Here is a 25,285-nt window from a genome sequence, read left to right on the forward strand (position 1 = left end):
GTTTTCGCTTCTGTTATCATGCATTATTTTACTTTTGATTGTTCCTTTATTCAGAGTGGATTAACTGCTCTGCAAGAAAAGAGGACTTGTTGCTCTCAGTCAAGATGTTTATATTCACCTGTTATCCTGATTGATTGTTTCTTTATGACATGTATTGGGTAGTTTCCCAGCCAGGTTTGCTGGGAGTTGTAGTTTTTCTTGGCTGCTATTGGAATTAAAGCAAGAGAAGATAGCATAATACTCGCCTCCGTGTGTTTAATAAAATCAATACTTTCTTTCACTGAGGCTAAGAAAATCTCAATTTTACCAACAAACACAACTTCTAGACTCTGAAATATCCATCAGGAGACATTTAGAATTTAGTGACGGAAGGGTACAACAGCACTGTGTACTGGCACCCCTGTTGTTTTCATTATTTTTATCTCACTTACCATCAGGCAAGATATTTAAAACTGAAAGCAAAGGGAACTCCTTTCAACATTTTGGTTTATGCCAACAGTCCTTCAGCAAATGTACAAACAGAAACTGAATTACATCATTAGATGACTACCTAACCAAGTTTTGTAAATAAAAAAGATTGTTGATCAACATCTATTTATAACACAGGTTAATGCTTTTCGAAAGAATGTAAGAAGATTCAAGTGGTCCACCTCTTCATGTAGTTCCAATTATAAATATGATAAATACATACATTTTAAATATTTGGAAAGTCAGTGTAGCAAGAACCTATCACGAGATGAGCATCAAGACATGATGAAGACTGTAAGAAATGGGGTCAGTTGGTTTGCACCCTGTCCAAGTAGGGACCCTCACTGTAGTCGGGATAAGGGAGATATCCAGCTCAGATAACTCCTGCTCACCCCCTTGGTAGCCTGGCATGAGCAAACAGGCTTATCTCAGAAGCAATGTGTAAAGCAGTTGCACATAACACACAGTAATACAGTGAAAACACTGCAAAAGGACACCACACCAGTTTTAGAAAAATAGCAATATTTATCTAGGTAAAACAAGACCAAAACAAGAAAAATTAAACATACAGTAATAAACATATGAATTTTGCAAGAATTTAATTAAAAATACAGTTCCTTGAAGTCGATAGCTCCATCTGGGGCTATCACGGTGTTGTGAACAACAAATCCAACAGTTCAGGCTGGCTGCGACATCGTAGGCCAGCTACGGTGTCGGAAAGACCAGCACACAGTACCTTGGAAATGTAGAGCGTTGTGGTACTCGCAATGAGATCCGGAGTTCGGCGTCTCAGGCATCGGTTCTGGAGGTCAGAGCGGGGGTCATCGGGCCCTTGAAGTCACACACGTTGCAGATCGAACTCCAAGCTGATCACAAAATAAGGAGCGCTGCTGTGGATGGTGTTGGGACTGCGGTGCAAAGTGGGACAATGCGACGTGCGGTGCCTGCAGCTCATGGTGTAGGCAGCGGCTCGGTGACAGCGTCCGGCAGCATCGGTAAGACCAGGGCTGCAGTGTAAAGCGGGACAGGGCGGTTCGACGTGCAGTGTCTCCAGGCCACAGTGCAGGCGGCGCCGTTGTTGTTGCTGAAGCGTTGTCGTCAGTAGGCAGCGATGCAGCGCAGGCTCTGTGCCTTTCCCACTGGTCGCAGTGCAGACAGGGGCGTCTGTTGACGATGCTGGAGTCGATGGCTCTGGCATCGGTAATCCGGGGTTGCGGTGCGGGACATGACAGTGCTTTGTATACCTCACAAGCAGTGTCCACAGCCCACGGTGCAGGCAGCGGCGTCGGTGTCAGCGTGGAGCATCGTCAATCGGGATGCCAAGGCTGCAGTGTGAGCAAGGTGATGCGAAGTGCGGGCCCACATGTCACGGTGCAAGCAGCGGCTCAGTAATGACATCAAGTGGCGCGTCAGGTCATGGTACAGTCAGTGGCGTCGTTGACGGCATCTCTGTGGGTTCTTTTTTGTTGCAGCACAAAACACACTGTTTCCAGTGCTGTAGGCAGATGAAGCTGAAGTCTTTAATATCCCTGAGACTTCCAACAGGAGGCAAACTCTACTCAAAGCCCTTGCGGAAACTTCACAAGCAGGATACACTGCAAAGTCCAGTCTTTGCCCTCTTAAAGGCAGAAGGAGCAACTGCAGGCCAGCCCAGCAAAGCACACACATCAAAGGGGCAGTACTCCTCCTCCAGCTCTTCTCCTTGGCAGAGGATCCTCTTGATCCAGAAGTGTTCTAAAAGTCTGGAGTTTTGTGTCCACTACTTATACCCCTTTCTGCCTCTGAAGTAGGCAAACTTCAAGGAGAGTCTCTGTTGTTCACACGATCTTGGCTTGTCCAGGCCTGGCCCCAGACACACTCTGGGGAGTCAGAGACTGCATTGTGTTAGGACAGACACAGCCCTTTCAGGTGTAAGTGTCAGCTCCTCCCTCCTCACTCTAGCCCAAGAGACTCATAAGGATATGCAGGCTACACCCCAGCTCCCTTTGTGTTACTGTCTAGAGGGAATTCACAACAGCCCAACTGTCAGTCTGACCCAGACGTGGAATACTCAAGCAGGCAGAGGCACAGAATGGTTAAGCAAGAAAATGCCCACTTTCTAAAAGTGACATTTTCAAACTGACAATCTAAAAAACAACTTTCCCAAAAGATGTATTTTTAAATTTTGAGGTCTGAGACCCCAAACTCCAAATCTCTATCTGCTCCCAATGGGAAACTGCACATAAAATATATTATGTTAACCTATGAGAGAGATAAGCCTTGCAACAGTGAAAAACGAATTTGGCAGTATTTCACTGTCAGGACATGTAAAACACATGTCCTAACTTTAACATACACTGCACCCTGCCTATGGGCTACTTAGGGCCTTCCTTGGGGGTGCCTTACAGGTACAAAAAGGGAAGGTTTGGGCCTGGCACGTGGGTACACTTGTCAGGACAAATTGTCAGTTCAAAACTGCATACACAGACACTGCGGTGGCAGGTCTGAGACACATTCACAGGACTGCTCATGTAGGTTGCACAATCGGTGCTGCAAGCCCACTAGTAGTATTTGATTTACAGTCCCTGAGCACGCATAATGCACTTTACTAGGGACTTATGAGTAAATCAAATATGCCAATTAGGGATAAACCAATTACCAATACAATTTACATTGAGAGCACTTGCACTTTAGCACTGATCAGCAGTGGTAAAGTGTACAGAGACAATAAACCAGCAAAAAGAGTCCAGCATACCATAAAAACAGGAGGTCAGAGGGCAAAAAGACAGGGGAAGCACGCCAAAAGATGCCAGGTCTAACAAAAACTAGTACCTTAAGTGCTATGATAGGTCTCAATAAATTCAACATATCATATGGTGATGTTCCGTTAGCATTTCTGACAAGAGTATAAGGGTAGTGTGACCCTTGGGCTCTCTACGGTTGTTCTCTAACAGATTTCAAAACTATCCTAAGCCAAACGTGAGAGGAAGTGGTCAAGTCTGACTGTGTAAGTCACACAACGATCGAATCAATTCATTGTTAGCTAACCATCCCATTACTTGATTCTAAGCCTAATAAAGGAATACTGAAACTTTAGCTATAGCGATTATACACACTAAGGCCTAAATTGCTGCTTTGTGCATGAGTGAACTAAAGGAGGGTCATTCTGTATTCATCTGTAATATTATGAAGCAGCTTATTAAATTCTATTTCAAATTTTGGATGTAAATAGCGTGACTGCAGCCAAATAAGAAGGCAGATTTTTGTTTAATATGCATTCCTCTACCACTGATCATATGGATGTAGGTTGTAAAAATCCACACACTTGCTGTTTTTCCAAAGAATCATCCAGACACTCCGATTTAATTTCTGTCTACACTGAATCCTACCTATATCTTGTAGCTGGCTCATGAAAATAAGACTGGGCCAACCGTTGGAAAAAAAATGCCAAAAGCATTGACAAGGCATTGTGGCACGCAGGATATTGTGCAATTGTGACCTCAATGTAACTGGCAATTTAAGCTATTTCTTAAAAAAAAAAAAAAAAAATGAGTTAGAAGGATGCAGTTGTACTTTATTTTAGTAAAAATGGCACCTGAGAGACATCAATAACAATAAATGTGTTCACTTTTGAAAATCATGTGATACTAATAGCAGGCGAAGTTTTTAAGTGATATTGTAAAGTGATAATACCGGTAAATTAACAAGGAAAGGAATTTTAAATGCTATGCATTTCTGTCAGCAACTGAGATGCATTGGTGTGTCATTTTTCGTTTATGAGGGCCGAAAGGCTAAGTAGACAATGTTAAATATTAAAAATGCTACAACCAAATGTGTTCATCTGTTTGGCTACCAGAAAGCTTTGAAAAGTGCCACGGTGGTTGGCTACTCTACAGATTACGTCAACAGAAGGAAAGTCTCTGATACCTCCTGGGTTGTAACAGCATAAGTATGAATGCTTGGATAGGAGAACACCCGACTTAGAAAAAAAAAAAAACACTCCAAAATACAAGCTCCCCCCTTGGCTACCATTCATTAGGCGATAAATGACATTGTAAGCCACCGTCCTACGAATAGGACCACCAATCCTTCTGAGGCTAAAAAAATATTGTTGTCCAAGTAGAAATTAATGTCACTCCAGATGCCCACATGCGTGTATCATTTTCAGACCTGATCATGGATTGGCAAAAAAGTCAAAAGGAACATTACTTGATTCAGATGGGGATATGTTTCTGTTGCAGAAAACCTCTAAAACTCAGCAACCTGGCAAGCAGATTTAGCTGCCACTAAAATGCGGCATTTCAAAGGCTCACAAAGGGATTATTTACGAAAGGCATAAAAATAACATTCAAAGATGACGGATCTCCGTAGGTTATACGTTTGGAGGAGCCTATCAAAATATTTCTTTTTAAATTTGTTATGGAAATAAACAACGTTTTGAACAGAAAACGATACTTTTCAGAGAACCTGTATCAACATCCTAAAAATGTTCAGCCTCAGGGTGTAACCTACTTGCCAAGGATGGGTTGACTACTAGAGCTTGCCAGCTACAACATTTGGATGTTTGGTCATTCTTTTTGTCCAAAGATCAATGACAACATTTGGGTCACTTTATTTTACACGGGCTCCTTGCGAAGGTTCCATTGCTGGTTGGAAGATCCAATTACCTCTTACGAGGCTGCCATGCTCTTCTCTAGAAGGGAAGGATGAACAGCACAGCACCTGTGGGAAAGCCAAAAGGATCATCCTTTGACAGGTTCAGAAGGCCTGTCCAGCATGTGGTTTTTCCTTGCACAGGTACAGAAACCAGATACCGTCAAACAACATTAATAAAAACATAAAATAAAAATAAAACAGGAAAGGCAGGTATGAGGACAAAGGGATGAAAATGATGAGCGGGAGAAGGACCATGATAAAGCATAAACAAGATTAAAAATAAATGCCATTTGCCAGGTTGATATTATTTACCTTGTAAATGAAGTTCTCCTTGAAGTTTTTGTGGAAACACAATTGTCAGAATGGGTTAGATAGAAATTTTTTTTCTACAACGTTTTTACCTCAGATTCAAATAGAAACATAAAAAATATGTCCCAAAAGGTTTAGCAAGAGAGCGGAGAGGTTGTGTTTGCACCTTTTTCAATAAGAGTTCCTTTAGAAAACTGAAAAATGAACAAAGTCGTTTTGAGCCATGCGGTCGTAGCGGACAAGCAGGCCCGTCCCACAGAGAAATTAAGAAATAAAATCATATAATATGAAATATAAGAAAATCCCCTCAGGTAAGCAGAGAGAAAATAATGATGGAGTATCTTTAAAAGAACGTTGGTAGGCTGAAAAGCAGGAGCCTGGTGACGCACAGTCAGTGAAGTTTTCATTTTCTTGTTCAGTCTCCATGGTAAAGGTACACACACACACCCATATAATCTTTAGCGCAGCTATATTGCATTGCTACATTGCCTCAGGACCTACAGATGCAGCAATCCAGGATCGTCAGAGAGCGGGCCAAGATATCACAACTGGTCGACTAAGGGAAGCCAGGGCGTCTTCAGTCACAAGGTACTTTTATTACCATTAAGCCAAAATGCTACTTCATAAAAACCACGTGTGATATTAAATTAAAAACTTTGCAAAGCAAATTATTCTCCAGTCAGATTAAACGAGTGCTACAGGTTGTGTTACAAACTGGCCAGGGCAGTGGATTCCATTCGAGAGGTTCGCTGCGTGGAATGCAGCCTTCCAGATGATTCCTACAACTGACTTGCACTCCTCCCTTGAGCCCTCACACAGAAATGAACTAATGGGAGGAGTGCAGCGTCTCCCCTATGAAGGTGTGGATCTGAGGCGCTGCGTTTCCCAGGTGACTCATGCAAGGCTCTGCATCGGAGACACCTGGCCCAATGAAGCTGCACATTACATAGAGACTTTAGGTAACAAGTCCAGAGAATGCAATCACACCACAAACGGTGTGGTGAGTAATCAAACATTTACAACAGGGTGTGGGTGTGGCTGCCGAGCAAGCTTTAAAGTCGAGCCAAAAATAGAAAATGTTGCAACATTCATCACTAGCAAGACAGTCTTTATGACTGTTAAAGTTATTAATGGCACACCTGCTTCAGTTTTCAAATGAGGATTTGCACAAGCTTGGACATCTCCACATACAGTCTTTGGTCACTGATGGAGTGCACCACAAAAGCGTTCGCTGAGAGGCTGGTCTGCAAGTCCAACACCGTCTTTTGCTCAATGTGTCCAGACCTTAGCCCATGTGCCTGCACAGGCTGAGACTATAACTGACATCTATGAAATGGGATGGAAAGTAGATATTTCTGGCACACTGACATTGGAAATGTAAGGACCACTAATTAACCATGCAGCATTCCCAATCATTAGCAACACACTGAGGGCCATTAAAGTAAGAATGGAAACTGCCCACTTCTGCCACTTCATTGGTTTCTCAGGAAAGTGTGTGCTTGATTTGGCGAAACAAAACAATAATAATGTCAGGGCTTAATTCGAGCAAGTGGTTTCCAGTGCTCGGGACTGGAACTTCATTCTCACCACCTACCCTAATGACAGTAGGTTGCCATATGATGGAGCTGTTGTCTAATTTTGAGATGAGCACAACAAGAGTTCTTTAGTCATTCGATATACATTGAAAATGAACAGTACCTGCCGCCGATACCACTCTTATACCTGTAAGTGGCTGGAATAGTTTGAATTGTCACACTTGTAGGAGTATGATGGTTAGTAGTTGTGTTGGTATTGTCGATGGCAGCACTGGTGGGGACAATGGGTGGTGAAAGATGCAGTGGCCTCCTGAGAAGGGCCCTGGAACATATCTTTTTACAAATTAAGCACTGAAGAATGTTATATTTCTTTGCTAATGACCTGTTCCTGATGGCCTTCTATCTTGCTGCACCTGGAGTCTAGGTCAATCTGCCAGGATGTTGTGCTTGTGCAACCTGCCTACTGAATCTGAATCTCATTTGCCTACACCCAGAGAAAGTTCTAATGACCATTATGTCTTCTTTGTACAGTGATGAAAGAATGCATATACTTTCTAATTTAATTACAACATGCGGAAGGTCACAATCTCAAAATGCATATTATCCAGGTCAGGCGATTACTGCTAAGACTAAATGGAAATTAAAGATCGAAGGACTTAACCTTACCTCGTTTTGGGTTCGCAGAGCAGAAAACTCGCTTTTCTCCAAAATGATCATATCCTTTTTCACCGAAGCTATGTGGGACATTACTTGTTGAAGAGTGATCTCCTAGAGCGAGAGAAAAGAGGCCAGTTCACTTCAAAGACACATGTACATTATTAGGGGGTGGGAGAGTCGGTGGGAGGGGTGGTATATGTTTATTTGTAGATCATGACATTTGGGCGGGAATGCAACTCGTTCTCTGGTCCTCAAGAGTAGTTGTAAAAAAACAAAAAGTAGTCTCACCTACCTGTAACTTTATATTACAGCTCTGATTACTTGTGTTTACAGTATATGAGGGCAGTATGGAGGCAAAAGAGAGATTTACCACACCTTTCCTCCTCGTTACTGCATTAAACAGAAATCCATTATTGCAAATAAGATCAAGCATAGCATAGTTAACAGAACTGTTCACAAACACTACACTATTGTTGACATTCCATACAGTTAGACACAGTTGCCTTCCACGTTTGCACAACCGCCGGTGGTGCTACTGGTTCAGGCAGGACTCGGCCCCTTCTACCATCTGACAGATAAATAAAGATTTCATTTATTAGATTGCTAGAATCATCTGTTACAAGTGTTGTATATCGCAATGGTATATTTTCGGAGGCAGCAGGTTTACATTAAGAATTTGGTGGTGTTAAAGTAGTGTGATGACACGTAGAAACACCTCCACGTCTCCCCCTCAGTCCTCCAGTGGTGGCATGCTGGCACTCTATTCAGTGCCTGTAAGGAGAGGCATCACTCTGATAATGATATCACACCACATCATACTGGCGAGTGGGCAGAACACATGTCTCTAGGGCCTCGTGGGAATCCAGGTCTCACTCTGGTCTGGATATAGTAGAACTTCGAGCTTTAGATTACAAGAAAACAAAATCAACTCATTTTCAATGAATTCTTTAATAAAAATGCATTTGCCTCCACTTGGAGTAAAATACATTGGACTGATAAAAGGCTGGAAGGAGGTTGTGTGATAAGTGAATGATCATGAAAATACTTGATTTCTACAATGCATGCATCTCAATTCTTGGTGGCCGTCTTCATCGTAAATGTCAACACAGGCCTATGTTTATTCGCCAGTGGGGAGTTTTCATCTTGAACAGCAAACAACTCTCTGTGTCACAGACCAGATTCAGGTATGGCGTTACACATGAGTAGGATTGCAATTTCCGCACTTGCGACAGAAATACCAGAACAAATCCAGACCTTGAATTTATTACGGAAGAGGAAATGTCAGCATATGGGCCCAGGCATTGACAAGCAGACCTACAACCCTGTTCCACGATACCTGTATATCTGGTAGACCAGAACCAACTGCCATTAACTAAGTAGGACTCTGCACTGGCATCATTTAACATCTGCAAGGCTGGCATCGTAGATGTGACTGTACGAGAATTTCATTCAGGTTAATCTGTAGAATTTACACATCACCTTCAATTGGTTGTCACAAAGTTCCAACTTTCTAATAATACTTCTCATATCAAAAATTGGTATTTTGCAGCAGCTCTAACAACGCAACCTTTGGTCATATTCCTCCAATTTGCCTGGTCTCCTTTAAGCTCTAGGTGAGCAGTAACTTTCATTGCTTTATCTTTTCATTGTTCTACTTCAGAAAAAGTTACTAACCCTGCGTATTAACTTCTATAATTTAGACAATTATGGACCCCCTCAGAAATACCCTGTACAATTCCAATAGCTGCAGCAACTTCTGTTACCGCACATATTGGAATTATAAATTGGGGATAAGATCTGCATCTGCTGGATAAATTTCAGCAGGTCAAATCTGGCAAAGTTATCAGGGTAAATGGACCTGCAAAATACAGGACATGCAAAGTTTGGTGCAGTAAGCAGAAAAATACTGGACATGGGAATTGAGGTGCGGTATGCAGCAAAATACAGAACCTGTGAATTCTGGAGTGGTATGCACCAAAATCTGCATGTTAAGCCCCAATAGGCGGGCAAAACTAGTAATAGGTGTTGGATTTTAAATGTCTGATAATTATCGCAGTGCACAATGTGGCACTCGTAATGAGGCCCTCAGCTTCCTTCATTAATGTGTTGCAACAGTGCTATTTTATGGACTCGACCAGAAAAGGTGACAAAGCTCCAAGTAATTAGTTCAAAGGTGCATGTCAAATTTTCATGGGTGTCTCCAGTGAAACGCCAAACACAGAGGGACTCCTTGTTTGGGCAGGCGAAGGGCCAGAGGGCTAAAATTCATGCCCAAGCTACTCACAGTGAGTACTGCCAGTACTCATAACCAATATTGTTAAACTGCAAGACATTTACCACCAATGTAAGATCACAATGTTACTTTACTGAAGATCAGTGTACAACCTAGAATACTGAAGTTCCACAAGGGCAGTACTTAATAGTGAAATCACTTATTGCGTTGTTTCCAAAAGGTGCCATATTCTATGAATTAGTCTACCTTGGGCATATATGGAGGTCCATAATGATGTAAAAACCACTGTTAAGTAACAAGGTCATCTGCTGTTTTATCCTTAGACAATTAGCCCACTATGTTTCTACTCTATATGCCGTATCACTTCCAAAACATGTATCGCCAATACGGTTGTTTCTCCACATTCAATTTAATCTCTCTAAAACCGAAGGTCTAGTTCAACATTCTCTGCGTTGCCTCATCACATTACAAGCAACAGACACCCATCAACAGTACAAATATCAGGCGATCTACCCACGTAGACTGAAGACCACGTAGACATTTGAATATGACACTTCACCCCCAGGGAGGTCACTGCGTCTTTCTGGAGAAGGACTGCCCAATCTATCTGTAACAAAATCCTTCATTACCGAGTTTTTGATACCCACACTTCACTGCAATCACCAACTATGGGCTAACCCGAAGAAACGCACTCTTACTCAATGTTTCTACTTTTCCTTATTTGCCTCCCGCTTCTATACCTTACCTGGTAGGCTTGAATCATACTTTTAAAACTAGCTTAATAATTGTCTTGGACAGATACAAACCTACAGTGCCTCCTGTCCGACCTCGTACACTCTTCAATGGAGAAATGTGGATTTCCTCTTCTTTTCATCTTATTCTCCTTTTTAATGCTTCAGTCTCGTCGAGAATTTGCACTGTTTCCTATGAATCGGTTAAGGTCCTGCCATGCAATGCTTAAAAAACCTTAATTGGGTGCCACTGACTTATCTAATTTCCATCCAAACCCCCTTGCTAGATTTCTTGAAAGTTTGGTTTCTCTCAACTGTTCTCTTTTCTCCTTTCTAATGATATATTTTCCTGTGTGCAATTTAGATTTTCCCCAGGCTATTCTGTTTTTATTTTTCTATACGATGTTCGTCATAACAGACTGTCCTTTATTTACATTCAATTAGACCTGTCTGCATTGCTTAGTCCCTTGGATCATACTGTTCTTCTGAATTCACTTCTTGCACCATTCATCTCAGTAGTGAGATGACTGGTGCAAGAAGAGTTTTTCACCAATCATGCCACCTCAGTTTGGAAGCAGCCATATGCAAATCAGCTTTGATCCTGCTCCTCATGGGAACTGTCTAGCCTGAACTGCCACACCAGGCCCTCCCTGAACCGGAATACAGGCAACCTAGGACTGGTTTCACCCGGTTAAGGGCTCATCATCCAGGTATAGCTTGATTCCGGTGGCACAGTGAGCACAGGACCCACGCCCGTGCATACCCGTCGCAATGAGGGCATCAACTGCACCAATGACAAGGTAATGGGTGGAATAATAGAATTAATCTCAGCTACTGGTAATTGATCGGGCCGCATCGCAATCCATAGTTTTTTGCCCACCATGTCACCTCAGTTTGGACCCAGCCACATGCATCTCAGCCTTGACCCTGCTCCTCTTGAGAACAGCCTAACCCTAACTGCCAAGCCAGGTCCTCCCTTAACCGCAGTACAACTGGAATATAGCAGTGTCCAAACTGAGGTGACAAGGTGTGCAAAATAATGATGGATTGGGATGCAGCCCGAGTAATTACCCATGGCTGAGATTAGTTCAAGCATTCTATCAATCACTTTTTGTATACTTCTCTTACTCATGTGATCACATATCTTCAGTATCTTGAAAGGGTTGTGGTTCAGCATCTTATCCTGCTCACTTTGGTGTACCACAAGAATCTGTTTTTGGGCCCTATTTTTCCTCTTTATACTGTTCTGTTACCTTCCATTATTTTTATTTTTGAATTCAAATGTCTCCTCAAAGCAGATAATTCACAAATATTTTTGATTTTTTCTTCTTTATCTTCCTTTTTCCAGGCTCGTGTCTCTGTCTTTTTCTCTACCACTAAGGCATGGATATCGTTCTACTTTTTTAAACTCAATCCTAAAAACTGATTTTGAATTCCTTAATTCATCTTTAGCCCTACTCCTCCCCTAACCTTTCTCCTACCTGTCAAGTTCTCTTTTTCTTTCTCTGCCTTCAACCTGGGCGTTTGAGTCTCATCACGTTGCCTCAGAATCAGGATGTTTATTTCATTTTCCTGTGAAATTACTTGTTTAAAACAAGACCCTTTCTTGCCTTTAGAATTGTTCTTCTATTTATATTTGTCTTACTTAAATTTATTTCACAATACAGATAATTTAAAATCGTGTGTGACTCTTCTCTTTTCCATTACATTTCACAAACATACATCTCATTATTTTTTCATATTCGTTGTCTTCATTTTCATTCTCATTTACGGTTTATTTTATTTACTTGTCCAAGGTGTGTTCTTTGGTCCCACCTCAAATGTGTTCCTCGCTTTTTACACTACTTGATCACTACATTGTGCTTATTTGTTGTTTTTCTCTGTTCAATGGCCCCTATGTGTTGCTTTTCATTATCGTTCACTTGTTATTTGTGTTCTGTGTAAAAGTAGCTACTTTGTAATATCAGGTGTGGATGGACTTTACCAATATTTAAGACATTTTAAAAAATAACCTCTTTTGGCATCATTAAGCTATCCTGAAACCTGAAATTGTCATTTAGTTTATTTCCTATCTACTCTACTGCATCATTTTCATACTGTATAGTGCTTTGGAAAAACACTATAATAATTAATACATAAATAGCAAAAAGCTACCACATTGGCTGTTTGATACACCACCTATGCAACTAACTCAAGCAATATGAAGTAACTGACTTGGCAGTAGCATTTTGATCAACAAAACATAACAATCCCGTCTCTTGCACCAAACACCCCCACTAAATCCTAATACCCCTCAACCACTAGCATTGGCCTCTTCAAAGCAAACATCCTTGAACTTTTTCTGAGCAACTTGATGCTGTTCTTGCCCCAGTGAAACTTAACACCCCGTCAACATTAGTAGCGGGATTAGATAAGGGCAGTATTTGCACTGCGCTAACTTTGTGCAAACTAAAAGCTCCTTTTTCTTGAACTGAGGTTGAAATCACAAATTCATTAACAATGCATTACCAGTGAAACAGATTTTGCCCGACAGTAACGACAGAAAGGAGTAATTCTGCAACCCAGAAAGGTTGGTTGGCAAAGTAGAAAAGTTACAATCTTCAATCAAAGCAGTTAAACATGTCAAAATTTAGCTGAAGATAGCATATATGAATTTAATCTAAGGTAATCAAAGAGTATTTCATCGGCAGTATACTAATTCCAAACCAAACGGGGAAAAAATGTGAAAACCCTCACTGAACATGCTTCAGTAACATACAAAGTCAATGGGCCAAGCAGGGCCATCGTGAATAGTGGGGTCCCTTGCTCTGCATACACAACCCAGTCCTACAGGTTCGCCTCTGTTGCGCGTTCAGGTTTGATTTTGACCCCGGGGCTTCACCCCATGCCCCTGAATTTAGTAAAAGAAAGCCTGGGTGGCCGGAAGAGCTACAGATTTTTGCGTAAAGTCAGGCAGCTCTTCCATTGTGCACAGCATCTTCTCCATCTAACATCAGCACTCGCAACTCTACGAGATTTCTAGGACATTATCCAAGGAGATTTTGTAGGATGCCAAAAGAACTCTCACTGTTAAACATCCCAAATTCTTAAGTGCCTACTGTTCCTCTAAGGTATGTTTCCAAATAATGTGCGTGTTTGTCTGCAGAACATTCAAATTCTAAATGTTACTGTTAGTAGTGAAGTCAATGATGCAAAAATCTTCATTATGCAGGACTATTTCGATTTTAGAGGAAAAATAAAGATTTACGTAAAGAATTTGTCTTAAAGAATTGCAATGTGCCAGTGGAAGCGTTACCTTTTAAGTCACAACCAGGCCATTTATTTTGAATGGCACAGCGGGTGAGGTGTAAGAAACCACAAGAAGACTGGGTAAACATTCATAGCTGAAACTGTAATGACGGTCTCACTACACTGATAGCTGCAGGGATTCCACTGTTAGCACATATTTAGAAGACAATAAATAAAGAATAGGAGAATGATCTGTCGGTGGAAAGGGTTCTTTCTGTTTGACATAATTGTGCAAATATCAAATAAAAAAAGCTGTAGTATTTAAGCGTTGAGTATCATTACCTAGGGAAAGGAGTGTATACTCATATACCTTTTGCCAAAAACATACTCTTAAGTTGCAATTCTTGGTTTTTGTGTTTATTCCCCATCTGTGCTCAGAATGTAAAGCAATTCACATATTTCTAAACAATATGAGCAATTATGAGCTGCCAATCTTTTGACTTTATCAAGACTTGTTTTGTTATAGTTTTTGCAAACATGTATTTTTAGCGATGCTGCGTGCCCTTCATCAATCTAAAATAAAAACAAAAACATAGGCTAAAATCAAAAATATGTTTAGGTCTCAAAAATTGCACATTGTCATTGTAGTCCATGTTGCTGGGAGATAGATGACAGATAGACAGTCAGACAGACAAACAGATAATACTTTATTGCACGAATAATTAAAATCATTACAATCAGGGGGGCCTGAACAGGTGAGAACCTACACAAATAAGTAAATAAATATAAAGCATATATGTAAAACATTGACTGAGAACGTAATAAAAAGAGAGATGCCTCAAAATCAATTGCGTTGAGGACCTTAATAGTGACCGGCTGTTCCTCCACAAACTAAAAGGCTCCCCCTTGTCCCGCTTCAGTTAATATTGATAGGCCAGATTTTGGGGGCGAGGGGATGGACGGGGGTATTAGTTAGCGAGCCTTTAGAGCACTGATAAGTTAATCATTGTGAGAGGGTGTGATTTGGCACTGAGGCAGTCTCGGGGGCCTGACAAGGGGCAAAGTAAAGCAACTGCGGCTTTCATGAATTTCACAACGCGGGCAGCTAGCTGTGCGGATGCACCTCTCAGGCACGCTTTGATGGCGTCGAGCTAGTCCGGACATTTAAAATGCGCCAGACCGGTTGAAATCCGAACTTTCTTAGAGGGAGCAGCTTATCACAGATAGAGTACCTGGGTCAGTGATTCCTCTCCCTTCGTGCAGAGGCGACATTGTCTGCCAGTGTCATCTAGGCTTCTTTGGCCATACCAGGGCAGTAGGACTCCAAAGGAACTAATCCAAAGCACAAGCCCATTAGCTGACGTTTTGTAGTCAAGTTGAGAGGCAGAGAAAGATAGGATGGGAGGGTCCCTCTCTCTTACAATGTAGGGGCCAACCCTCTGTGACACAGTTTGCTCACAGCTTGTGCATTAAGATCCGCATATATTAGCCTAGCTTGTTTAATCAGCAGTTTAGCCACCATGGGTACCGGCAGGCTGCTTGTTCAGATTGTACGTGCTTCCAGGGCCTTAAGGGCGTGTATTAGGTACTTGTTCCAATTTGTTGTCGGGTAACTTATCAGTTCCCAGATAGTGTTTTTTAACGTGTGGTCCTTCGCCTGCTTTGCTTTCAGGCTATAGGCTAAGAACTTGGCTTTTAAAATTCAATGCTGCGAGACTAACCCAAACTGTTGACGGATTTCAGCATGTGATGTGTAACTTGGGAGCAAAAATATTCTTTGGTAGCAAAATACCTGCGCTGTGTCCAACCAACTGGCCATTTTATCTCTGAATGTCAATGCTCCGTAGGCAATGGCGGGGATGAATTTGCATCCTATTACCTTTGGAAGAGGAAACTGATTTGGATTCTTTATTGATTATTGCACTTTACTAAAAGCCCATTCTATGGAGTCTGCTGCCTCCTTTTGGGCATTTATGTGTGCTGCCAAGCGGCCTCTCTGGTCCAGCCAAACCCCCACATATTTGTAGGTGTTCACCACCTCAATGACCTTCCCGTCGATGAACTATGTTCCCCATTTTACCAATTTGTAGGAGATTATCATTACTTTTTGTTTCATTACGTTCTTTTTTAAATGACTGGCGTTGCAGTAGACAGTGAGCGCATTAAAGAGCCTCTGGAGGCCAATCGGCGTTTGGGCCAAAAGGACCATGTCATCTACATACTGAAGTGATAGAATTTTGAGACTGGCCGTTTTAGGTGGTAATGCCCTCACTGATGCCAAGTGGCCTGGGAGGTCAGCCAGGTACAGACTAAATAAAAGTTGTGCCAGTATGCAGCCTTGCTTCAGGCCTTTGTTTGTCCACATTGTGCCTGTAATAGTCCATCCGGCGCTGACTCTTCTCTTTAACCTGATGTAGAGCAAAGGGTAATGATGGCTTTTAATAAATTTGGAGGAATGCCCGAGGAGTTAAGTTTTTGCGATACACTGTCAAATGATGTTGGAAGATAGTTGTAGACAGGTGCTTCCTGGACTCAAGGATGCCAATCTTTAAAGGAGTTGATCTGTTAAAACATCAGCACCCATATAAAAGACTGCAATAAATCTCACATTATCACACTGCAAGAGATTAGCATCTCTCATATCAGAGGATATTATATTTTCCTTTTGTCTGGAGGCTGTATTTGTGTCGCCCAGGCCATAGACATTATGCTGGTAGGGTGTATGCCAATCCCATTGAGAAAATTGTATCCAGTCAATACAGCTGGCTATGTATCCAGTATGTGTATGTTATTTAGCCAAAAATGTAAATTTATCACTGCAAGTAAAAGGTATGTTGGTAACAGATAGATGGCTGCCGATGATGGCCAACCCTCTATTTCATCTGGATGGTTTTGCATCAGTCTGTTGAATTCCTGGACCACGTTTGCCAATAAGTAGCCGCATTTCTCTCTAACTCATGTTTAGACCAAGAACAAATCTTCTAGGTGCAGGTTCTGAAGGCAAATGTAGATACAGCAAGCATTTTTAATATTCACACATGGGTACTGAATGACCTACACTTAGGCATGCCTCATTATATGGGCGCTAGTCCTCCAAGTCACTCATCAAGACGGATACAACATCCTCAGGAAGGATCGGCCCTTCAGTCCGGGTGGAGGATTAGCCATCGTACACAAGTCCTCACTCCGCATCATGGCCAACATGGAGGAACACTGCACCACAATGGAACACCTTCACTTCCTCATCCACACCACTCACAACTCCTCCCTCCGCGGCACCCTGCTCTACAGACCTCCAGGCCTCCGTCTTCATCAATGCCATTGTAGACATTGCCACTCCCCACACCCTGGCGTCCACCGACTACCTCCACCTCGGCGACTTGAATTTCCACTTTGCGGACAGCAACAACCAAAACACCATTTCCCTACTCGACAATCTCGTCACCCTCAGACTCCAACAACTAATCACTGCACCCACAGACATAGCTAGACCTCATTTTCACCTCAAGCAACTGGATTACCATCAACAATATCTCCATCCTGGACTGGATTGACCATCACTGCCCACAATTCTCCATCACCGCACCCAACAGCCACCTCCGTGTCCCCAGGGCCCCCCACAGGAAATGGAACGAAATTACAGATGAGCAACTCACCACGATCCTTGTCAAATCACCCCCACCCCACTGACGATGCCAACACCGCAGCACGCAACCTCAATGCCTGGATCACCATATGCGCCAACTCATTAGCCTCCCTCCGCTCAACTTCGGTCAAGCGAATCCCAAAAAGAGCTAGCTGGTTCACCACCGAACACCAACAATCCAAGCGCATTTGCAGGCGCCTAGATAAGAAATGGAGATACAGCAAAACCAGTGAAGACCTCACCTCCTTCAGAGCCGCCACTGCCACCTATCACCAACGCATCAAGAACGCAAAAAAGCCGCCCTCCAGGAATGCATCAACACCTCCCCGCACAACACAAGCGAACTCTTCACAGAAATCAATGAATTCGCCAATCCTCCCTCCGAAGCCACCAACATCCCCCCATCGCAAGACTTCTGCGACAGACTGGCCACCTTCTTCCACCGCAAGATTAAAGACATCTATGACAGCTTACTCCCACAGAACCCACCCAGCATTAGAACCTACGACCGACCCAGCCCACCAGAACCCACCCAAACTACCCATAGCTGGTCCACTCTCACCACAGAAGAGACTGAAATCATCATGAACAGCATTCCCGCCCCCACAGACCCCTGTCTTCCCCACTTCTACAACAGAGCCACTGCATCCATCGTCCCCGAACTCTGCAAGACACTGAACTGCTCTATCAAAACAGTCACCTTCCCCGATGATTGGAAACATGCTGAAGTCTGCCCTCTCCTGAAGACACCCACAGCCGACACATCAGAGCTAAAGAATTTCAGGCCCATCTCGCTACCACCCTACCCTGGCAAAGTCCTGGAAAAAGCCATAAACTCCCAGCTGCAACAATTCATCGAAGACAACAACTTTCAGAATACCTCGCAGTCTGGCTTCCACAGCAGCCATAGCACAGAGTTAGCTCTTCTTGCTGCCACTGATGACATCCACAGACTCCTCGACCGAGGCCACACCACAGCACCCATACTCCTTGTGCTCTCAGCAGCCTTCAACATGGTCTCCCACAGCACAATATGCACCAGACTCCACGACGTAGGAATCCACGGAAAAGCCTTGCAATGGATTCACTCCTTCCTCACTGGAAGAACATAGAGTCAGTCTCCCACCCTTTATATTCAAACCAACAGAAGTCAGCTGTGGAGTCCCTTAGGGATCCTCCCTGAGCTCAACGCTCTTCAAAATCTAAATGGCCCCGCTTGCAGCCATCGTCAGAGGCCACGGAATGAACATCGTGTCATACGCCAATAACACACAACTCGTCATCTCCCTCACTGAGGACCCGGACAAAGTCAAGAGGAACTTTCACACCGGAATGAAAGCCGTCGCCGCCTGGATGAGGGAGAGCTGCCTCAAGCTCAACTCAGACAAAACTGAGCTCATCATCTTCAGAAAATCTACTTCAGCCAGGGATGACTTCTGGTGGCCCACATCACTCAGCATCCAACCAGCTCCGACAGACCACACCCGCAGCCTGGGAATTATCCTCGACTTCTCCCTATCAATGACCGGACAGGTAAATGCAGTCACCTCTTCCTGCTGGCACACCCTCACCCAACTTCGCAAAATCTTCAAATGGATCCCGGATGACTGCCACAAGACGGTCACCCATGCCCTAGTTACAAGCAAGCTCGACTACAACAACGCACTCTACGCCGGCATCACAACAAAGAACATCTGGAAACTACAACTCATCCAAAATGCCGCCACCAGACTCGTCCTGAACCTCCCCCACCAGGAACACAGCTCCCAACTCCAGAGACTCCTCTATTGGCTCCTCTATTCAAACCCCTCCGATTCCGCCCAGCAGGCACTAGCCACCATTCCACACATCCGGAAAACCACCGCCGGAAAAATAACTTTCGCCTATCTCGCAGCTAAGAGCTGGAACAATCTACCCACGCACCACAGACAGAGCCCATCACTCACCATCTTCAGGAAGAACCTCAAGACACGGCTCTTCAAATGAGGCCCAGACCCTCCACCAATGCCTTGAGACCCTCACGGGAGAGTAGTTGCGCTTTATAAAAACTGATTGATCGACTGATTGATCAACATTTCACAAACAAGGATTTATTCATAAGCAGGATCTGGTGGGTGGGTGAAATAATGGGATTATGCATCAACTGGAGAGATATGGGCTTGATGCAGTAGTTGCTAATGTAAATCTAGAACGGTCCACACAGTCTTTCATTATTCTGCAATGAATAAAATGAGTGTCATTGAGTGGGGTAAGGTTTAACACCCTTATGTTTTGGTAGCACCAGCACATTCAAAGTTATGAAGTTGGACTCTGTACTTTCGCTTGCATAGTTATACAGAACTTAATTATTATTAGGGTCAATTTATTATTATTAAACAGTTCAACAACTCACCAAAGAAGACAAATTGTCTCTTGGTGCTTTCAACTGGGCTTCTGGTTACTGTCCAACTATGTGCTATTTATTTTATCGACTTCAGAAAGTTGCAGCACAATGCTGTTTGGTGATTTTTCAAGAATACGTAATTAACAGTTGCTAAAACCTTGATTGTAACCGTGTAGTGGCACACCTGTTTAAGCTAAGCTGACCGTGACCAGAAAGTAAAATATGCAGGAAACAAAGGAGTTATTTACAGGAATAAATATATTTTATGCCACAATAGCGAAGTCAGTCATTATTGGGAATTCATTACTAAAGCAATAATTGGACTATTAAATACAGAATAGTAATGGATTCACATTAGTGACTTACTCTGCTATTGTGGCATTAAAACATATAATAAATGTATCTCTATAGAGCGCTCCTTTGTTTTTGTGTTTTTTACATATTTACATACTCAGGTCCAGAAGGGGTCAATCGGGTACTCCCTATATAACCCTGCACTGATCACAGTGTAGCACTGGCTTGCAGGAACTGCTCCTGATGGTGCCACAAATTGTCTTCATTGGTGAACTTCCTACAGAAAGAATAAAATTACTAGGTAGTATTTTGAACTCCAAAATTTCAACACAGATCATGTAAGAAAGAATATGTACCTGGATAGAATCGGGAAGCGTCCATGAACATATAACACTTTCATGGGAGTCCTCCAGTGGACTGGACGTCAGTCCATTAAGCCCATAGGCTAGACTCAAGTAGGAATAAAGATGCAAAGAAAATACATCCATAAATAGCTCAGAAGGGTGTGTCTGTGCTGGGCTGAGCATTAGTCCCCTTTATACCTCTAATAAACTGGGTATATGATTAAAGAAAAATCCCTTTTCCTCTAAAACGGAGATGAGTTGGGTCTCCCATGGTTCTCCACATCATCTGTAACAATTTTTAAAAAACAGCCACAGTGTTGTAGGGCTATCTTCAGCTCTGGTGTGCATGTCTCTATCTGCCTCACCACTGCGTGCTCACATTATTACATTGCCCACTTCTCTCGGTCACTTGCCAGACCATCTCTCTCCAGCTTCTGAAAAGTCTGCACTACCATGGATATCTGAGTGTAGGACCACAAATTCAGAATTTTAAATACTTGTTTCTGAAGAATCATAACTCCAGAGTATACCACCCAACACTCTCTTGGACCACAGACCGGTGTAATAACTATGCCTCTATTTTCACAAAAACACAGTCTTTTCTGGCTTCTGACATTGGTGGAGGGGGCTCGTTCACTTCCTGAACACCTTCTACGCAAGCCTGGTTCATGCATGGGGTTGCAGTTGAAGGGCACCAGCACTCATTTTCTGGGATCAGGATTAATTTCCATCTTCAGATTTTGACACTGAGCAAGCGAGAGAAAGGTAGGAACGAGAGAAAGGAGAATGAGAATGATAGGAAAGCAGTAGCAAAAGAAGTAACTGAGGGTGAAAAAACCCCTGAAAGAGTGAGATAATGTGACATGCATGTAGGGTAGATGAAGGCAGCCTTGATATTTGCCAACCGTGGCATTCAGCGGCAGGTGACAGGCTTCTATGAAAAACTCTGGGCCACTGTTTATTATTTTATGTCTGCCATTAGGCAGGACCTTTAGATATAACTAAATGTGTAGGTCTTCTATATTTATAGGTCCTTTCAGCCAGTCCTCCTCATCCATTCTTATGTGACACTACAGCAAACATCATGGGGCAGATCGTCAGTATACTTCAGCTATTGGCGCACCTCACTGTGAGTGGCGGCATTCTGCTCTTTCACAAAAAGCATAATGCACACAAAGTAGTTCCCCTCAGTCCCATGTTGCTTGCGTTCCAGTTCCAGGACTTGGCCTTGCAGTTGGGGCTAGACTGTTCCCATGAGGAGCAGGGTCAAGAATAATTTGCATATGGCTGGGTCCAAACTGAGATTGCATGGTGGGTAAAAAGAAATTATGGATTGGGATGCATCCTGCGTGATTGCCAGTGGCTGAGATTAATTCAAGCATTCCATCCATCGCCTAGTTGTTTTTGCGTTGCCACCCCCTTTTGTCAGCTTGGTTCCACAACCCCTTTGGCCCACCCTCTGTTGTCAGCTTGCTGCCTCATACCCTCCCAACCACCATTCCTTGTCAGCTTGCTGGCCCCTCCCACCAATCCTTCAGTGCCCACGTGCTTCCGTATGTCCTATTGTCCCACTTGCATCCTTCTCTCCCGCTCTCCCTCCTCAGCATTACCTCCCCGTCAACCCACTACCCTGTTTTTTTTTTTTTTAACATAAAATGGCCCATTAGCCCTTGCAGTGTCATAGAGCTATTTAAAATAAATATATTTTAGCCATGCTGCTGTACAGCATAGTTAAAAATCACTGCCCAAGCCAATAGTTTTCACAGGCGAGACCTACTGGCTTTGCCCATGCTTGTTCTTGTTGAGAGGAAGAGTGAAACTTTCACAATAACATAGCGATTCTGAGTCTAAGTTCAAGATAATGCCTCTCTAGATAGGGCACGTACACTTCCACACCACGTACCAAAATAAAGTACATTTTTCACTTCCTTTATCGTTTTTACCTCACACATTTGTACTGTTTTTTTTTTTTAGATGAATGATCAAGGATGAATGATCAAAGCTCTTGATAACACTAACCACGTTACTATCAAATTGAGATTTTCCTAGCCTTGGTGTCTGAAAGGCTAGATTTTATTAAAGACACGGGGCGAGTATTATGCAGTCTTTTCTTGCTTTAATTTTAAACAGCAGCCAAGAAGAAAACTAAATTTCCCAATAAAACAAACTACAAAGTGACATCACAAAGGAACATCCAATAGGATATCGAATACCTCTACTACTATCTTAACTGCGAGCAACAAGTCCTCTTTTCTTGATGCGAATAGAACTAAAGAGGAGTAGTAACCAACAAAATGACATAAAAAATAGAAACCAATGTCACAAAGTCCACCAAGCAATTCCGAAGATGGTGAGTGTAGACCGGAGTCATGGAAGGATGAACGTTGAGGAGAGAATCCAATATTGGTAGGAGTTGGTCATGCAGATTATGAAGAGCCAACGCTGGAAGAGGGAGTTGGCACTGAAACAAAATAACAGGGAGGGTTAACAACAGTGGTGGGATAATACTCGCCTCCGTGTTTTTAATAAAATCTAGCCTTTCAGACACCAAGGCTAGGAAAATCTCAATTTTATTACAAGACCGGAGGCTCATATTATGCATGTTTAAAGCATAGCAATAACAGAATCTGAAACATGAGAAATTGGTTTACAATTAAAAGTTCTAAAATACTTTCATTAGACCAATCTGCAGACTTGAGAATATCCTGTAAAGAGGAACCCGCCCAAAAGGTGCGAGAGGCCATAGCACCTCTGGCAGAATGGGGAACCAAAAAATTCCACATCGATCCCAGCCAGGGACATGATCCATTTGACCCAATGAGCTAGTGTAGGAGAAGAAACGGGATTATGGGGTTTCTGAAAGGAAATGAGCAATTGGGAGGCAGAGGATGATCTCAAATCTGCAGTACGAGCCACATAGCTTTTCAAACAATTTCCCACACACAATTTGGGTTGAGAAGGAAAAAACGGATAATTAACACAAGCTAAATTAGTTTTAGTACACCTTTTGACCTGAAAAGAAACACCAAGGGGAAAGAAGAAAAAGGAAGAAACATCTAAGGCCTTAACATCTGAAACACGCTTAAGAGAGACTAGGCACAAAAGCATAGTTAGTTTAGCAGAAAGTTGCTTGAGACAGAGTAAATAATTATCCGGCCAGGCTGTAAAAAATGTGAATACCAGATTAACGTCCCACATAACATTATATTTAGGAGATGGAGGAAGGACACATCTTACTCCCTTTAACAGTTGGCAGATGAGAGGATGTTCACCAATAGGCCTGCCATTGACTCTTCTATGTTCAGCGGAGATGGCAGATCTGTAAATATTAATAGTACGGTAAGCCTTACCTTGGGAGGCTAGAGAAGCAAGGAAATTGACCACCAACACTACATCAGCTGAAAAGGGATCTGAATTCCTGTCCATACACCAGCTGCTCCAAAGGGCCCATGCGGATTTGTAGGCCTTGGAGGTACCAGGGGCCCTGGCTTGTTGGATGAGTTTGATAGCATCTTCCGAAATTCCTGGGGATCTCCAGGACGACCTGAAATCTTCCAAGCAATGAGGAACAAGGAATTGTTGAGAATTAAGTGATGTTGATGGCCTTGGGGATCTAAGAGGAGGTTGGGGAAGTGAGGAAGCCAAACGGGAAGGTTGATCGCCAACTCCAATAAAGTTGGATATCAAGGCTGAGCCTGCCAGAATGGGGTTATGAGAATTAGAGTAGACCGTTGTTTGCATGCCTGTGCCAGAACTCGAGGAATGAGCAGGAAGGGAGGAAAAGCGTAAAGAAGGGATGATGGCCAAGTCTGAAGGAAAGCATCCGTGGCAAGGGCTTGAGGATCCGGTCTCCAACTGAAAAAGGAGGGAAGGTGAGAGTTGAGGCGAGAAGCAAAAAGGTCTATGGACATTTCACCAAAGATGGAAATAAGATGATTGACTACTGAAGGATGCAATTGCCAGTCGCTGGAGTTGTGGAGATGTCTGGAATACCAGTCCGCTACTGTATTGAGCTTGCCTGGCAGATAAACCGCCTTGACTGAGATTTGCCGGGGTAGACAATACTACCAAAGATGTTTCGCCAGGGTGGAGAGAATTTTGGACTTGGTACCGCCCAGATGGTTGATATATCTGACGGCGGACAAGTTGTCCATCCTGAGAAGAATGGTACAGCTTAACCTTGTCTTTTGTAAAGGTATGGATGGCAAAGGAGGCTGCAAGCATCTCTAAACTGTTTATGTGCAAGAAGGACTTCTTCAGAGACCATGCGCCTCCAGTCGAGAACTGACCACATCTTGCGCCCCAACCGGTCCGACTTGCATCGGATTCTAATACAAGATCTGGGGCGGCAGAGAAGATAGTTCTGCCATTCCAGGCGTCTAGATGAATCAGCCACCATTGAAGCTCTTCTTTGGATTCGGAATCTAGGACCAAAGGATCTGAGTAGGCGAGACCTTTGTGAAGATGGTTGATCTTGAGTCGTTGAAGGGCACGATAGTGTAAAGGACCTGGAAAGATGGCTTGGATAGAGGAAGCAAGGAGACCTACTAGACGAGCCAAAGATCTGAGGGAGATGTGAGGAAGGGATAAGGATTGACGGATTTCTTTCTTGATTAGGGACACTTTGTGTTGAGGAAGCTGGAGAACTAAACGAGTAGTGTCTATAAGGAAACCGAGAAACTCTAAATTCTGGGTTGGAATGAGAGCCGACTTCTGAAAGTTGATAAGGAATCCCAAGTTGAGAAGAAGATTTTGACAAAATTGTAGATGGTCGAGGAGAAGACGTTTGTCCTGTGCCATCAACAGAAAATCGTCTAAATAG

At 43.0% G+C, this 25,285-nt stretch overlaps 1 protein-coding gene across 2 annotated transcripts in view; it reads right to left on the reverse strand.

Annotated features, from left to right (window-relative positions):
• The window catches only part of MCUR1 (mitochondrial calcium uniporter regulator 1), a 179,961-nt gene that overhangs the window by 80,947 nt on the left and 73,729 nt on the right, over positions 1-25,285 (reverse strand). The window contains exon 4 of one of the 2 annotated variants that reach the window (XM_069218167.1): positions 7,614-7,715. The exons of the other annotated variant lie outside the window; for it this stretch is intronic. Coding sequence (XP_069074268.1) covers positions 7,614-7,715 — 102 coding nt within the window. The remainder of the gene's footprint in view (positions 1-7,613; positions 7,716-25,285) is intronic. 2 annotated transcript variants of the gene reach the window in all.

This window comes from Pleurodeles waltl, chromosome 2_1 (assembly GCF_031143425.1).
Source record: "Pleurodeles waltl isolate 20211129_DDA chromosome 2_1, aPleWal1.hap1.20221129, whole genome shotgun sequence".
Taxonomy (NCBI): domain Eukaryota; kingdom Metazoa; phylum Chordata; class Amphibia; order Caudata; family Salamandridae; genus Pleurodeles; species Pleurodeles waltl.